Source organism: Gracilinanus agilis, chromosome 3, assembly GCF_016433145.1.
Source record: "Gracilinanus agilis isolate LMUSP501 chromosome 3, AgileGrace, whole genome shotgun sequence".
Classification (NCBI taxonomy): domain Eukaryota; kingdom Metazoa; phylum Chordata; class Mammalia; order Didelphimorphia; family Didelphidae; genus Gracilinanus; species Gracilinanus agilis.
In genome coordinates this window covers 490,190,606-490,207,357 of record NC_058132.1, presented here as the reverse complement: position 1 = coordinate 490,207,357, position 16,752 = coordinate 490,190,606, and the positions used below count along the sequence as shown (strand labels likewise).

Genomic DNA, 16,752 nt, shown 5'->3' with positions numbered 1-16,752 from the left:
TATATATATATATATATATATATATGTGCAATAAAGATGGTGGCCTTAATGAAGCTAGTTACCTGCCCTCATTTATTTTTTTATTTTTTTATTTTTTAATCATTTATTAATATTCATTTTTAACATGGTTACATGCTCCTACTTTCCCCTTCACCTCCCCGCTCTCCCCCCTCCCGTAGCCGACGCACATTTCCACTGGTTTTAACATGTGTCCTTGTTCAAGACCTATTTCCAAATTGTTGTTAGTTCCATTGATGTGGTAGTTTCGAATCCACATCCTCAATCATGTCCACCCCAACCCATGCGTTCAAGCAGCTGTTTTTCTTATATGTTTCCTCTCCTGCAGTTCTTCCTCTAAATGTGGGTAGCATCTTTACCATAAATCCCTCAGAGCTGTCCTGTGTCATTGTATTGCTGCTGGTACAGAAGCCCATTACATTCGATCTTACCACAGTATATCAGTCTCTGTGCACAATGTTCTTCTGGCTCTGCTCCTTTCACTCTGCATCAGTTCCTGGAGGTCTTTCCAGTTCACCTGGATCTCCTCTAGTTTATTATTCCTTTTAGCACAATAGTATTCCATCACCAGCATATACCACAATTTGTCCAGCCATTCCCCAATTGAAGGACATCCCCTCCTTTTCCAGTTTTTTGCCACCACAAAAAGCACAGCTATGAATATTTTCGTACAAGTCTGTTTATCTATGATCTCTTTGGGGTACAAACCCAGCAATGGTATGGCTGGATCAAAGGGCAGGCATTCTTTTATAGCCCTTTGAGCATAGTTCCAAATTGCCATCCAGAATGGTTGGATCAGTTCACAACTCCATCAGCAATGCATTAATGTCCCAATTTTGCCACATCCCCTCCAACATTCATTACTCTCCCCTTCTTTCATTTTAGCCAATCTGCTAGGTGTGAGGTGATACCTCAGAGTTGTTTTGATTTGCATTTCTCTAATTATTAGAGATTTAGAACACTTTCTCATGTGCTTATTGATTCTTTTGATTTCTTTACCTGAAAATTGCCTATTCGTGTCTCTTGCCCATTTATCAATTGGGGAATGGCTTGATTTTTTATACAATTCATTTAACTCCTTGTATATTTGAGTAATTAGACCCCTGTCAGAGTTTTTTGTTATAAAGATTTTTTCCCAATTTGTTGTTTCCCTTCTGATTTTGACTACACCTGCCCCCATTTTATTGATGAAATTGAGGCAGACAAAAATGAATTTACCTGCTTAGGGTCCCATTTATGAAGCATCTAAGGATGGACTTGAAGTTAAGGTGCCACTCACTGCCCCAGTTAACAATAATCTTTTAATTACCAAATTTGCTAGTCCTGTCTGTTCCTCATCTGTGCTACATTCCACCCTGGATTCTCTCTCTTCTCTGGGTTTCTGTGATACTACTCTTTTCTGGTTCTTCTACCTGTCTGATCCCTTCTCATTCTCCTCTGCTGGCTCATCATTCACGTCACACCTGCAGTTGTGTCCCAGAATGCTGTATCCAGGACTGTCTTCTCTTTTCTCTCTGTTCCTTGAGCATAATTATCATCATTTTTCAAATGATTCCATATAACAATCCCTAGTTCTACTCTGGGTTCCAGTCCAAATCACCCACTCCTCATTGAACATTTCAAACTGGATATCCCAGAGATGCCTCAAACTCATCAGGTCCAAAGAAGAAATCATGAATGTTCCTTGCAAAGCCCCCATCTCTGTTGAAGGCACCACCATACTTCCAAGTGTCTCAGATTTGTAATCCTGGCATTGACTATGCACGTTACCTCATCTCAAGTATCCAAACAGCTGCCAGATCTTGTTATTTCTACCTCCACCCCATCCTTCTCCTAGGATCCCTTCTCTCCACTCACTCAGTTATCACCTCTCTTCTAGATTTTTATAGCACTCTCCCACTTGTCCTGGACAGCCAAGTGTTGGGTCTGGAGTCAGGAAGAACTGAGTTGAAATATGGCATCCAAAACTTATTATGTGATCCTAGGCAAGTCCCATAACCCTGTTTGTCTCAGTGTCCTCCTCTCTAAAATGAGCTGGAGAAGTGGTAAACCACGTTAGTATCTTTGCTAAGAAAACGCCATATGAGCTCATAAAAACTCAGACATGACTGAAAAAAGACAAACAGCCCTGTATACATCAATGAACTTCAAAGACGTCATGGTGTTATAACACATTACAATAATTTATATCCATAATGATGCCCTTAAGTCATAAAGAAAAAGCTGAAATAAATCCATATATTCTGTTTAAAATAGAGAGGAAGTATCTCATTCAGTTTAGAAACATAGCCATCAAAAATGTTTAAAATTGAAAAATATTTGAGTTCTTTTCAATGATAACTAGGACAAGACAAAAAAAAAAAAAAAAGGACAAGTTAACTAGGAATTTTCCTGAAATATTTTATCTCATGGAACAAGATGCTGGGCAAAGAAGGGGTAATTAAAACAAGTGGGTCTGATTTGAACTTTAAAAAGGATGGATAGAAACTAGGGAAATGGGACCAAGAATAATAAATGGATGGAAAATAAGCCCTCTAAGGAAGTGGTATTTTTAATCTGAATGAAAAAATGCTAAGGTGTGATATCTTTAAATAATATTATATTACATTACATTAAATAAATTTACATTACATGTAAAAACAATTTTTTGACCTTTTTTTTTAAACCCTTAACTTCTATGTATTGGCTCATAGGTGGAAGAGTGGTAAGGGTGGGCAATGGGGGTCAAGCGACTTGCCCAGGGTCACACAGCTGGGAAGTGTCTGAGGCCAGATTTGAACCTAGGACCTCCCGTCTCTAGGCCTGATTCTCAATCTACTGAGCTACCCAGTTGCCCCCTGACATTCTTTTTTTTTTAAGTTTTAAGTTCCAAATTCTCTCCCTTCTTTGAACCCTCCCTGCTCACCCACTTCCCTGAGACCATAAACAATCAGATATAGATTTTACATGGGTAAATATATATTTTTAAAAAGATAGTGACCACAGGGGCAGCTAGGAAGCACAATAGATAGAACATCCAACCAGGGTTCAAAATTGACCTCAGACACTTCCTGGCTGTATGACCCTAGACAAGTCACTCAACCCTAACTGCTAAACCCTTGTCACCCTTCTGTTTTGAGATTGATACTAAGAAAGAAGATAAGGGTTTAAAGAAAAGAAAAAAAAAGATGGTGACCATCTCCACAAAGGACTGAACCAAGGAGATATGGGTTTAAATTAGAGTGTTTAGTTAGATATAAAAAAATTCTTGACTGTTCTAGAGATTGAGCCCTGGAACAGGCTCCCAAAACACAGGGGAAACTGCCCTACCTATTCCTGAATGATATCTTTAAAAAGAGGAAAGAAATCCATCAACTTTGGTATCAGTCTTCACCTTTCCAGAAGCAGAAACTGAACCAGAAATTCTCATGATCATTCCCATTTTTTGGATTTTGTGGATGTCCACATTATGTCCTTGCAAGCTGAGTAAATTAATCATGGATGGGGGAGGCGGGGGAAGCAGCTGGGTAGCTCATTGGATTGAGAGCCAGGCCTAGAGACGGGAGGTCCTAGGTTCAAATCTGGCCTCAGACACTTCCCAGCTGTGTGACCCTGGGTAAGTCACTTGACCCCCATTGCCTACCCTTACCACTCTTCTGCCTTGGAGCCAACACACAGTATTGACTCCAAGACAGAAGGTAAGGGTTTAAAAAAAAATTAATCATGGATGGGCTATTTAATATATAGAGAAAATAGGAAGTTTTAACAGTAGGTGTACATATGGGGCTTTAAATCTTTTAATCACAGCTGTTAACAGTTTATTTCCTTTGTACTAGCAAAATCCCTTTCAGACTTAAAGCCTATTTTAAAGCATTCTTAAATGGAAACACTTGGAGGAGAACCCTAAAATGCTGTGAAATCTGATATAATGAAATTTCATTTCTATAAAGCAGATGGAAAATCCTTCGTTTGAGTGCTTAGCAGTGTGCCAGTTGTAATTTCAGTTATAGTGACAGTCTGCTTCTTCTGGTTTTGTGCTGGGGTGGGGGGTGAAAACAAACAACTTTTCTATATAAATCTACTTTGGGAGCATCTCTTTCTTTTTAACACGTGTGTGTGTGTGTGTGTGTGTGTGTGTGTGTGTGTGTGTGTGTGTATTTAATGGCTTGCTCTGCTACAGGAACTGATCAGAAAAGCTGATTTTTCCAAAGTTCTTCAATAAAATAAAGCAGATTTGTTTATTTATTTATTTATTTATTTATTTTTAGAGCAAGGATTCTTAACCAGAGTTCCATGAACTGGAATGGGGGAAGGGGAAAACTGACATCTTTCTTTCATTAACCTCTATTTAAAATTTATCATTTCTTCCAGTTATGTAAAAGCATAATCCTAAGAATGGGGCCATAAGTTTTGCCCTCAGTAATGGCTAGTATTCCAGGAAGATGCAGGAATGGGATAGGCCAAGTTATTCTTACAGAATCATGAGATTAGGAGCTGGAAAGACTTTGGGTGTCATCTGGTATACCACTCTCATTCTACAAATGAGAAAACTGAGAAAGTCATGTGAATGACATGTGGGAAGAGCCAAAATTTAAGCCCAAGGCTTTTGACTATAAATTTAAAACTCTTTCTGCCCTGTCACACTCACTACCTTTCTTATAGTGAAATATACATATATTTCACTATACATATATATGTGTGTGTGCATGTGTGTGCATATATACACATATATACAATATCTGTATAAAATATATAAATATATTTAAATGTATTTTAGTGTATGAATAATAAGTCCCCAAACTTAGAAACAGGTTGTTTCTATTTTAAAAGTTTAGTTGGAAACAATACATATTTTCTCATTGAAACAATGTTATAATTGGCAGTTATGTTCCCACACTAGCCCACAAAAACTTGTTTAACCCGTAAGATAGCTAAAATATTGTGTTTGCATTGAAAAGAATATTGTTGCCATAAAAGTCACTTAACATTGGTGTTGGATATTTGGAGAAAAGCATATTTAACTGTGGACGAATAAAGAGAAAGGGAATTTCTCAAGGAAGTTCCAAAGGAAGAAAGAGAATTGCAATTCAGAACATCACACTGCACCAAAGTATAGGAATGCCAAAAAGAAGCACAAAAGGGACAGAGTTTATATTTCAACTAGTAGAGGCAGTAACTGGGAGGAATTAAGTTTTGCAAAATAGCCAAGGGCTGGGAGTGATCTATATCTGGTTAAGAATAAGGCTCCAGGGGCTGGAGTTTCCAGAGATAACACTGGACAGGTTCTAACCATGAGGTCAGTGAGGTCCCAAGTAACCCAATGAGATGACTCCATTCAACAGTATGGAGCTTGGGAGAGCTATAAAGCAGGGCACAAATGTGTAAACTCACTGGGTTCAGGAGCCTAAGTTGCAAAAGCAGCCTAAGACACGAGGTTCAGCAGAACTGACACAGGTGGAATTTTCCAAAACAATTTATTGTTCCTTGTGCATTCTGAAAGAACCTGACCTAACCTTTCCCAACATATATCCTACTACTGTCATATACAAAGACACCCAGGCCGATGACTGCATACAATGGAATCTTATATCAGTTTTTATTTTAAAAAAACAACAACTTGTTTTTCCCTTTCTGAGCATATTATGTCACTCCTTATTTTATGTTTAGCCATAATTGGGGTTGTCTTTTACCTTAAAAATGGAATGAAGAAAAATAAAGATGAAGGACAATTTTTTTAACATTTAATAATATTTATTTTTTTAAAAAGTTAACATGGTTACATGGTTGAAGGACCATTTTTTGAAGTATCTTGGCTAAAGTTTGTAAGGAGGAGAGAAAGGAGTTTAAGGAGAATATATGGGTGAAACAGAAATACTCTTAATAGAATTAATTGAGTTGGGAATGACTATGATAGAAGAGGAGGGAATATGGTACAGACACAGTTCCTGTGAGGAAGAAGGTAAGAAGCAATAGTTTCTTCCTTGCTGGAGAATGGTAAGCAAAGGCTAGAGGACCATGTTTTGGTATGTTGTAGAAGACATGCTCCTTCAGGTATTGGCTGGATTAGAGGGCTCTCAGGAATCTTCCACCTCTAAAATTCTATGAGAAATTTATTTTGTACACTCCCCATGTCAGATGACACTATTAGCCCAGACAATTTGATTCTTTTTTTTCTTTTAAACCCTTACCTTCCGCCTTAGAATCAATAATATGTATCAGTTCCAAGGCAGAAGAGTGGTGAGGGGTAGGCAATGGGGATTAAGTGACTTGCCCAGGGTCACACAGGTAGGAAATGTCTGAGGCCCAATTTGAACCCAGGACTTCTTGTCTATAGGCCTGACTCTCAATCTACTGCGCCATCTAGTGGCCCCCTAGACAACTTGATTCTGAAACACCTAGGGGAAAAAGCAAATAAAAAATGAAGAAGGAAAGCTCATTGCTAAATACAACATCAGCAGGCAGGCACATTTATTTACTGCTGGTGAAAACAATTTCAAATTTGATGAAAAAGGTTACCAAATCATGTGTACACTCTGACCCAGTACCCCCCAAGAAGACTGGCAGTAAAAGAGAGAACAATAGGCCCACATGTACAGAAACATTCATAACGATGTAGATAACAAAAATCTAGAAACAAATATTTGCTCAACAATTGAAGAATGGCTAAAAAAAAATCCTAGTTGTAATGGAATATTAATGTCATATCTTATATATTATGTTATATATTATAATTCAAAGAAACATGGGGAAATTATAAAGTTAAGTAGGATTAAAAAAAGCAGAGGCAAAAGAAGATTATGACTTAGAACAGTATGTGTGTGTGTGTGTGTGTGTGTGTGTGTGTATAAATTTCAAGGCATTATGCAAGACAGCAGCAACTCAGACCCATGAATTATACTTCCAACATTATTTGTTTGTACCAACCAATGACTGGTTCAAAGCGAAAGGTATTTAACCAAATAGCAAAGTAATTAAAATGGCAATATCCCCCTGTAGATTTTCACACAACAAGTTTGAAGGACAAAGAGAGAGAAAGAACACAAGGAATATCCACGGAGGGCATAGAAGTAGAGGAACCATGGCCAGAAAACATATGGAAATATTCCATTCCTAGGTTATACCCCATTCATACATTTCACAAGAAATATTCACACAGGTTCACAAGAAATGTGTGTGATGGGGCATATTCTAGGAATGCATGTGGCCAAAGTCTACACACAGAAGTAAACTCATACCTTTAATACTGCAAAAGTACCAGGGTCCTATGCTAGGTCTCATGTCTCTACTGAACATGTCATCTCTGCTGAGATTTTCTGTTAATTTTATGGTTGCTGAGCTGCTTTCTGCTTCATCTTCTGAATTTAAATTATTTAACTCCATCAGGACTATCTACTATTTGACATTCTCTGCTAAGGTGCAATGGCTGAGAAGCCTATCCCAGATGAGGACAAGCTGGTATTCTTTTAGGACACAGCCAAAACATCTCTTCTTCCTTCCTTTCCCCCAGCAAGGCCACTGACAAAAATTAACAAAAGCTTTAGGTTCCCATGAATTTTATTCATTTGATTCTTTCTTTTGTGGTACCAAATTTTCTTCACAGTCCTAGGCAACTATTTGACTTAAGATTAGAAAATTTATTTTAACTCATGAGAAATCCCTGATGGCAAGTTTAGGTATCCAAAAAAATCCTATGGTATCTATGTGGGAACTTTGATAGATGAGGGTCCTTTCACATCCTAGAATCTCCTTGATTGGTATTCAAATTAGCTGTGGGAGAGAATAAACAACCAGGTTAAGCAGATGGAGCCATTGAGCTCCACCTCTGGTTCATATTTTTGCCTTTATGTGCATATCTGACAAGAGTATTCATACTGCATTTCAGCATAAGCCTTGGTGTTCTCCCTGTATAAATGTAGTCAACTTGGAAAGGCAACAACCAGAATGAAATACAACTTAAAATTATCCTATTAAATCTAAAGGCGCATCCTTTTTTCTTTTTTGCTAATTTTTTGCAAAATAATTTTGCTATTATTTATTTTTGCTAATAATTCATCATTTTCAGGCAATGTACTTTTTCCTTTTTCTGAAAATTTATTTATTCAATTAATTAATTTCAAATATTTTTTCATGGTTACCTGATTCATGTTCTTTCCCTCTCCTCCTCCCTCCTCCCTCCCAAAGCCAACGAGTAATTCCACTGGGTTTTATATGTGTCATTGTTCAAAACCTATTTCCATATTATAAAAATTTGCAATAGAGTGATTATTTAAAGTCAGCATCCCCAATCATATCCCCATCGAACCATGTGATCAATCATATGTTTTTCTTCTGCGTTTCTACTCCCACAGTTCTTTCTTTGGATGTGGATAGCTTTCTTTCTCATAAGTCTCTTAAAATAGGGAATGTACTTTTTAGGGGATTTGTTAAGAAGTATTTTGTATTGAAACAGAATGAATTTTTTTTAAGAACTACTAGATTCACTTATAGAACATGACTATTTTTTTCTTTTTTTCCATGGTTACATGATTCATATTGTCTCCCTTCCCTCCTTTCCCTCCTGCCTTCTAGAGATGACAAGCAATTCTACTGAATTATACATATATTATCACTCAAAACCTGCTTCCATATTATTAATTTTTGTAATAAAGTAATCTTTTAAAACCCAAACCCAAAACCATATACCCATATAAACAAGTGATAAATAATGTTTTCTTCTGGATTTCTACTCCCATAGTTCTTTCTCTTGATATGGATAGCATTCTTTCTCTCTCATAAGTCCCTTAGAATTGTTCTGGATCATTGCATTGATATTAATAGCAAAGTCAATTATATTTGATCATCCCACAATGTTTCAGTTACTGTGTATAATGTTCTCCTGGTAGAAAATGACTCTAGGCATTTATCTGATATATTCATTCCCAGGTAATTTTTAGTAACTATGTATAACTCCAAAATGAAATACTGATAAGATGATCATTTCAGCTTATCATATTCCTTTGTCTTTTAGTATATGGTGCCAAACAAGAGTTCCCATTCCTGACAACTATGCCAGAATTAGAAAAATTGCGAGAGGAGAAATTTTTGCCTAAAGAACTAAAGGTGAGAAGGGAAATGGAATTTCTTTTAAAATTCATGAAAAATGATGAAAAATGCTATTGACCTCCAGATGGAAAACCAAATGACTCAGAGTGCATATCAAAGCATTTTTTTCACTTTTCTTTCTCTTTCTTGGTTTTTCCTTTTTCAGAACACGATAGAAATATGTTTTATACTTGCCTTCTCAATGGGTAGGAGAGGAAGTGGAAAGAGGGAAAGAAAATTTGGAAGTGAAAACAAAAATAAAATTGGAGTTTTAAAAATAAAATAAAATTGATGAGAAAAACAAATAGACTTCACAAAAGAGGACCAAAACTACCTGGTCCGTTTTATTTAGTCAGTTTGTAAATGAATCCCAAAGGGAAAAGATATTGAGGGAGGGGAAAAAATGTACATCTTTGGTTTTGCCAGAATGGCACTTTCTACCAATCATGGTCACATTTTCATATGGAGCAACTGAAACTGTGGTGGGTGCAGAAATGCAAACAAAGGTTCAGGTGGACAAAAGAATCTTATCTTGGCAGGTGAAATGCAGTGGCATTAGAAGTAAGTGGCATATAAATGTGTGTCGGCATGGGGCGGGAGCGGGGGGGTGAAGGGGAAAGTAGGAGCATGAATCATGTAACCATGTTAAAAATGAATATTAATAAATGTTAAAAAAAAAAGAAGTAAGTGGCATAGAAGTAGCTAGGTGGTACCATAATACAGACTGCTGGACTAAAGAGTCAAGAAGATGAGTTCAAATTTGGCTTTAGACATTTGCTAGTTATTTGAACCTGGGCAAGTCATTTAACCTGTTTGCCTCTGTTTCCCCCACTGAAAAATGGCAATATATAATACCACTTACCTCCCAAGCTTGTTTTGAAGACCAAATGAGATAATAATTATAAAGCACTTAGTACAGTGCCTGGCCTATAGTAAGCATATGATAATTGTTAGCTAGCATTATTATAATTATTATTATATGATGCCAACTTACTATTGTGGCAAAAGCTAGAGTAGATTAGGACTGTGTTTTTTCCTTTTACTTTCTACTCATATATTGGCAAATACATCTTAGTTTGTAGGTAGTTAACCAGGTTTCTCAGAATACAGCCCTTTTTTGGGGGTCCAAACCTGATTCGTTGGTGCTTAGCTTTAAGAGATACAAGAGTACTTCTTGCTTTACAAAAGGATTTAACATAATGATTTTTTTAATACATCAAGGCCCAGTCTCTTACCCTTCTCTCTAGAAAATAATTCATTTAAAGAAATCTGATTTACGCACAGTGTTTTAGAGGAACACAACTCTTATATGAATATAACTGGTATATCTAGAGGTGTGGAAGAATGTGTGTGTGTGTATTGAAAACCTCAGAGAAAACCCAAAGAAAACAAGGCGTAATATATTAGAGATTTATGATGGAAGCCATTGTGACTTATTATTAATGTGACAAATATCAGTGAGGGATACAGAGGAAGTATGACATGATCCCTGCTCTTGCGACTTAGCTAGGGAGAAAAGACTAACACATATGAAACAAAGAGAGGATTATGTGCTCACCTGAATGACCCTGACTTTATCTGAGGAAGACATTAAGAGCCAGCATGTCATTGGAAAGAAGCTCATGGATGGAGATAAAACTTAAATTGGGCCTTAAATTAACATTCCTTTTAATATTTTTTTACTTTTTTAATACTCTAATATTTTTCAATTTTTCTTTACTGTAAATGTTTTCATAGAAATCCACCTCCTCAAATCATTTTTTCAGATGATAAATGCTGCCTGAGAATAGCGATAAAATAAAGAAAATATGTATAAAACAATTACTGGATCCCAAGAACTGGGCTTGAATCTAAGAAACCACTTCCCATTAGCAACACAAAATGAAGACTGAGCAAATCTAAACAGAGCTTACCATTGTTAGTTGGAGAAGTCAAATGTACTAATAACTCAGCCTCTCTGATCCTAAAGTATCTTCCTCCCATTATCTGGATTAGGTTCCTGAGGATTCTGTGTTCTCATATCATTATAGACTTTAGTGTGGCTGGATAGTTTAGGTCATCAACTATAATTCAAGAAGACAGATAATGTAGAAGGCCTCCCACTTCTCAGAGAGAATCTATGGAATATAGGTATGAAATGAGGCATATATTGCGAGGCCTGACCAGTGGGTTGATTTTGTTTTGCTTAAGAATATGTTTTTTGTTAGAAAAGATTTTATTGTGTGGGAAAGAAGTCATTAGGAGGTGATTTTAATGGTTGGTCTTTTCTTAACCCATCAATAAAACATTTGAAAAGTAGTTTAGATTGCACTCCTACCTGGAGACAGTGAGAGGAGACACTGTGGCATAAGCCTTCTCCAGTTACAATTTGAGCACTAAACTATACTAGCCAGACTATAAGCTACAATTGATTTGTATAATGCTTCTCGTGATTTCTGTGGGAAAATAGGTCCTGCCCAGGGCGTGTGTATTATATGAATAATACAAGTAGAGTCTGCAGGAAGAAAGAGGATACCTTATAGAGTAAGAGGCATCAGATGTTCCATTCTGCTGTGACAAGGGAATTGATAGCATTAAGCTTACAAAGCTCTGGAGACATTCAGGTAGTGGCATTGTAGAGCCAGGGAAAACAAAGAAAAATTATAGGATATTCAGAAAAGGGCAAGGAAAGTAAAGATTTTCAGTTAAGAAAGATTTGACTGAAATTAGTTAACAGTATTTTAATTGAATAATATGACCTAAATCTCATTACTTAGTTTATGTAAAGTCTTCCAAAGAGAAATAGTTTGCCAGACTTAAAAAAGATAAAATAGGAGATATGAGATTATGAGATAATGAGATAAAATTACGAGATAAAGAGAGATGAAGATAAGAGGAAACAAATGAAGAGAGAAAAAGTAATCAGGAAATTATTGCATGAGAGGAAAGAATAAAGGAAAGTTTGTGGCATAGGTTGAATAAAGTGAGATTAGAAGTCATTAGCCTGGGTTCCACATCTGGCAATATTGGTTGTGTGACTTTGGAAAAGTCACTACTTTTCAGGGTCCCAAAGGGCCTTCCCAAGACTATAGTTGACTTTAAGTTGCTTAATTTTTTTTAAATTTAATTTAAGTTGATCTGCATTGATAGAGGGAGGTTCCTTACCTGGGAACTCTCTACAGGGATAAAATCACAAGTCTTACCCCCAATTACCCAACAAAAAGAGTTGTTCAACTCCTGATGACCCTCTTTGGGGTTTTCTTAGCAAAGAAAATGAAATGATTTCCCATTCCTTTTTTAGATCACTTTACCGATGAGGAAACTGAGGCAAACAAGTTTATGTGACTTGGCCAAGGGTCACACAGGTGTAGTAAGTGTCAGAGGCCAGATTTGTGGAAAATATAAGTAAGGTAATGGGGTCACCAGGGATATTAAAAATAAACTAAGTAGTTTGTGGGAACACACTCTAGGATTTATGAGAGACTGGACCAGGGTGGAGAGACCAGAGTTTACTGGATTTCCACAGGAATGGCAGTTGATCTTAACTGTCACCCAGCTTCCACTAGGCCAGAGTATAGTAACAGGCTTACAAGGTAAAAGGGACTTAACAGCTTTAATTATGTTAGACTAAAAGGTGGGAAAGGGATTTCTATACTTAAAATCTAAAGGATAAAACCACAGGGCAATGGGAGGACTTATTCTACTCTTATCTAAGTGATCTAAACTAACAGGGCCCAAGGAGCTGTAAATGGAGTCTCTGGGTTTCTGCCTCAGACCTGGAACCTGCCAGGCTTGAGTACAGCTGGGGCTTTTGTGGCTTTGGGATTTCTCACTGCAATCCACTGATGATGTCTGGATGCCAGGAGCTAAAGTTGTCTCAGGTACCAAGTAGAGAGGGTTTTGCCTGAAGCACTGTCCACCAGAACTCAAACTTCACCTCTTCCCTTGACTCTGTAGATCTTGTCCTTTTTGCTTGATCCCAGGGAAAATCAGGATGCAAGATGTCCTTTTACTCTGAGTGCTCCCAGGGCTAACCACAGTTTGTGTTAACCCCTAATGGAGTCCCACTCAGAGCCAAGTCCCTTCTTCTTGCTCCTTCATTCCAACCTGGAATTCCCAGCTCCAGCTCCTTCCTGCTATGTACTTCCTAATCAATACCTAATCTAATCTTCCTCACAACAGTTTTGAACTCAGGAAAATGAGTCTTCCTGACTCCAGGCTTAGCACTCTATCAACTTTGCCCAAGCAAAAAGATTAGAAACCATTAAAGTTTGGTGAAACACCGGGAAATCCCCAACAGGTTATGTTCCAGAGTTTGTAAGTCAGTTATTTGGAACTTAGAAGAAATTTTCAATAGAAACAATTTTATAAATGGGTGGTTAGGTTCCCAAATTCTTGAACCCATAATCTAGCTGTACATTTGCAATGAAAAATAGTAGGAAACAATACTGCTCTAATAATAGTAATTAAAAAATAAAACTGAATAAGAAATGTTTTTAGTTTTTATCTTGAATGCTGGTGCTTTAATTAGAAAATGAAAAAATAGAAAGTTAGTGAAATTTCTGGGTATTTTCAAGGATTGTGAAAGTTGATAACTAGTCTAGTTTAATATCATAATAAACTTTGAACTTTTTTCGAAAGTTTATTTCAAAACTGGTGCTAAAATAGGTAGGGCTACTCTTAGGCTTGTGATCCATAAATAGAGTTGCATTTTGATTCATAAGTAGGAGAGAAGGGGAGAAAGAAAACATAAGAGAAATTTATTTTCACCAAGAACTGAACAGAATTGAGGAAGAAGAAGACAGAAGTGTGTGTGTCTGTTGTGACTTTGTGTATCCATAGGCTCCCAAGAGATTATCTGAGACAGAATTAACTGAGTTATGAGCCCAGAGAGACCAAAGAAAAGGAGGCAAAGCATGTGTGGAATCTCCTCAAGGGGAAATCAAGAAGATAGAAGGGAATTGTGTTGGGTCAAATGATTCCCTTTCTGATCAGCCCTTGCCCCAGTGCAACATGGTACTTTATGGAGCAAGCAGGATTAAAACTGGCTGTTTGGAAAGGAACCCTATCATTAGACTAGGTCCAACAGTGTGTGTGTACATATAGATAGATATAGATATAGATATAGATATAGATATAGATATAGATATAGATATAGATATAGATATAGAAACCTATGAAACAACCTTGAATTGGAAGGGACAGAATCATGTGAATTTCCTGGCTTTTTCCTCCTCTGGGATCCCTAGGAATGTGGTCTATGTGTGGTAGAAGATAGAGTACTGGGCCTGGTCTCAGGAAGACACATTTTCCTGAGTTCAAATATGGCCCTAGAATCTACTTACTGTGTGATCCCAGGTAAGTCACATAACCCTATTTGCTTCAGTTTCCTCATCCATCAAATGAGCTAGAGAAGGAAATGACAAACCACTCTAGAGTCTTGCATGACTCCAGTATATTAGCAAGAAAACCCTAAAGAAGATCATGAAGAGTTTGACATGACAGAAAACAACTGAACAACAAATGTATGTATAAATAGGATTAGAGATCATCTCACTGTATAAAGGCAGTTAGCTGAGTGGTATAATGGATAAAGTACTTGATTCGGAGTCAGGAAGACAATTCAAATCTTGCCTCAGACACCATGAAAATCTAGGCAAATTTTTTAATCTTTAAACTATTAGTCTTAGTTTCCTTATCTGCCAAATGAGAAATAATAATAACACCTACTTCTCCGAATTGTTTTCAGGATAAAATGAGATAATATAAGTGCTTTGCAAGCCTTAAAATGCTATATAAGTACTAGCTATTATTATATAATATATATTTGGTACATAATAATCTTATATAAGATATTTTATGTTTAAATAAATATTAAATAAATTAAAAATAGAATAGATTAATATCATGGCACATATATATTGATAGAACATATATAATTATATTATTTCCAAACATTCTGATTATGTCGAGTGAGATGATAATATTATGATATATAATATTGTTATAGTAACATATTAGCAGTTAAAGACCTCTTCTAGGCAGAAACTTCCCATCAGTGCAGTTTGATAGTGTGTCTATGCATATAATATATATTATATTATATATTTTGAATATGTGCATGTTGTTGCTTTTAAACTTTAAAGAATTTTTTTCAGTTACACATAGAATCCATTTTTGACAACTATTTTCTGACATTTTGCAATTCAGATTTTCTCCCTTCCTCCTTCCTTCCCTCTCCCCAAAGCAGTTAATAGTCTAATATAGGTCATATCAGTGCTTTCACACAATTGTCTAAATTGTGGTTTAGCCATTTTTCGTTTATGTCTGACTCTTCATGACCCCAATTGGGATTTTCTTGGCAAAGATACTGGAGCGGTTTGCCATTTTCTTCTCCAGCTCATTTGACAGATGAAGAAACTGGGGCAAACAAGACTGAATGACTTACCCAGGATGACACAGCTAATACGTGTCTCATGGCAGATTTGAATTAGGAAGATGTCTTCTTGCTTCCAGACCCAGCACTCTGTCCATTGTGCCATCTAACTGTCCACTATGTATTTATTTATATATTTATATTTACATAGGCATAATTATACATACATAATATATATTTACTAGGCATATTTTATATGTCTTTGTCTATATGCAGGGATAAAATAAGGGGCCTTCAAAAGAATCATTTTAAGAGTTTTTTTTCTTCTTTTTCTAAAATAAAAACACTTGAAGGGGATACCAGAAGAGTTAACTTAATTAAATCAATGGTGTGTTTTATCAAAGAAGACTAGGAACAGGGGGGAAAAAACCTTCATCAGCCCCAAGTTACTGCCATGACATTGTTTTGTTGGGCTTCTCCTCATTTGGTCCCTAACCCAGGCCATGCCATTGTCCTTTCAACCCACAGGATAAACTGGAAATAGTCAGCAAAGAAAAGGCAGTAGAAATCAGGGGGGCCTTTGGGTTTGGGGTAATGTGGGTGGCAGGTTTGGGTAGGAAAGAGATAAGGAAAAAAAATCAGGAGGGAGGGAGGTTTATATCAAACCCTAAGGGTTTTGTCTTCCTGGGATACAAGAGGTTTGAAGTTGTTTTTTTTTAGTCACAGAGGCATTTGATTATAATGGAAATTGAGCAATAGGTGTGTGCTACAACCAGGTCCAACCAGCTTATGGAATCAGTTGTTAAATTTTCAGTGAATGTTTACACCCTGGAAATCAAGAAACACTTCAAATCAAATTGATAGAATTAAGAAATGTATGGAGAATGTTAATATTGCAGATTAAACTTAAAAGTGGGTCATGCATATTTTTTAAAAGCTAGTTATTAAACACTTACCAACATGCCACTGATTTGACCTGTATCCCCCCAAACCATCCTCCAGTTCATTCTCATATAGACACGGACTCTGGTTTTTACTTTCTTCTATGCCCTTAAACACCTGAAGAACTGGAATGGAAAAAAAATTAAATGAGAACAGCACACATTGCTGCAATTTCTGAATGAAAAGATTCCTACAGCTTTTCAGGAAATTATGCAGCATCATGCCCAGTAATAGGTAAACAGACCACCTGCCTCATTATCTTGCCCAAGTAGATTATGAAGAGGTAGAACACTCAAGGGCAGTGGCAGGTGGCTGGCCTCTCTCTCTCTCTCTCTCTCTCTCTCTCTCTCTCTCTCTCTCTCTCTCTCTCTCTCTCT

General features: G+C 36.7%; 1 protein-coding gene across 1 annotated transcript in view; it reads left to right on the top strand.

Moving 5' to 3' along the window:
* Positions 1 to 16,752, top strand: part of CHST10 (carbohydrate sulfotransferase 10) — a 32,970-nt gene that overhangs the window by 4,110 nt on the left and 12,108 nt on the right. The window contains exon 2 of the mRNA XM_044667033.1: positions 9,005 to 9,096. Coding sequence (XP_044522968.1) covers positions 9,005 to 9,096 — 92 coding nt within the window. The remainder of the gene's footprint in view (positions 1 to 9,004; positions 9,097 to 16,752) is intronic.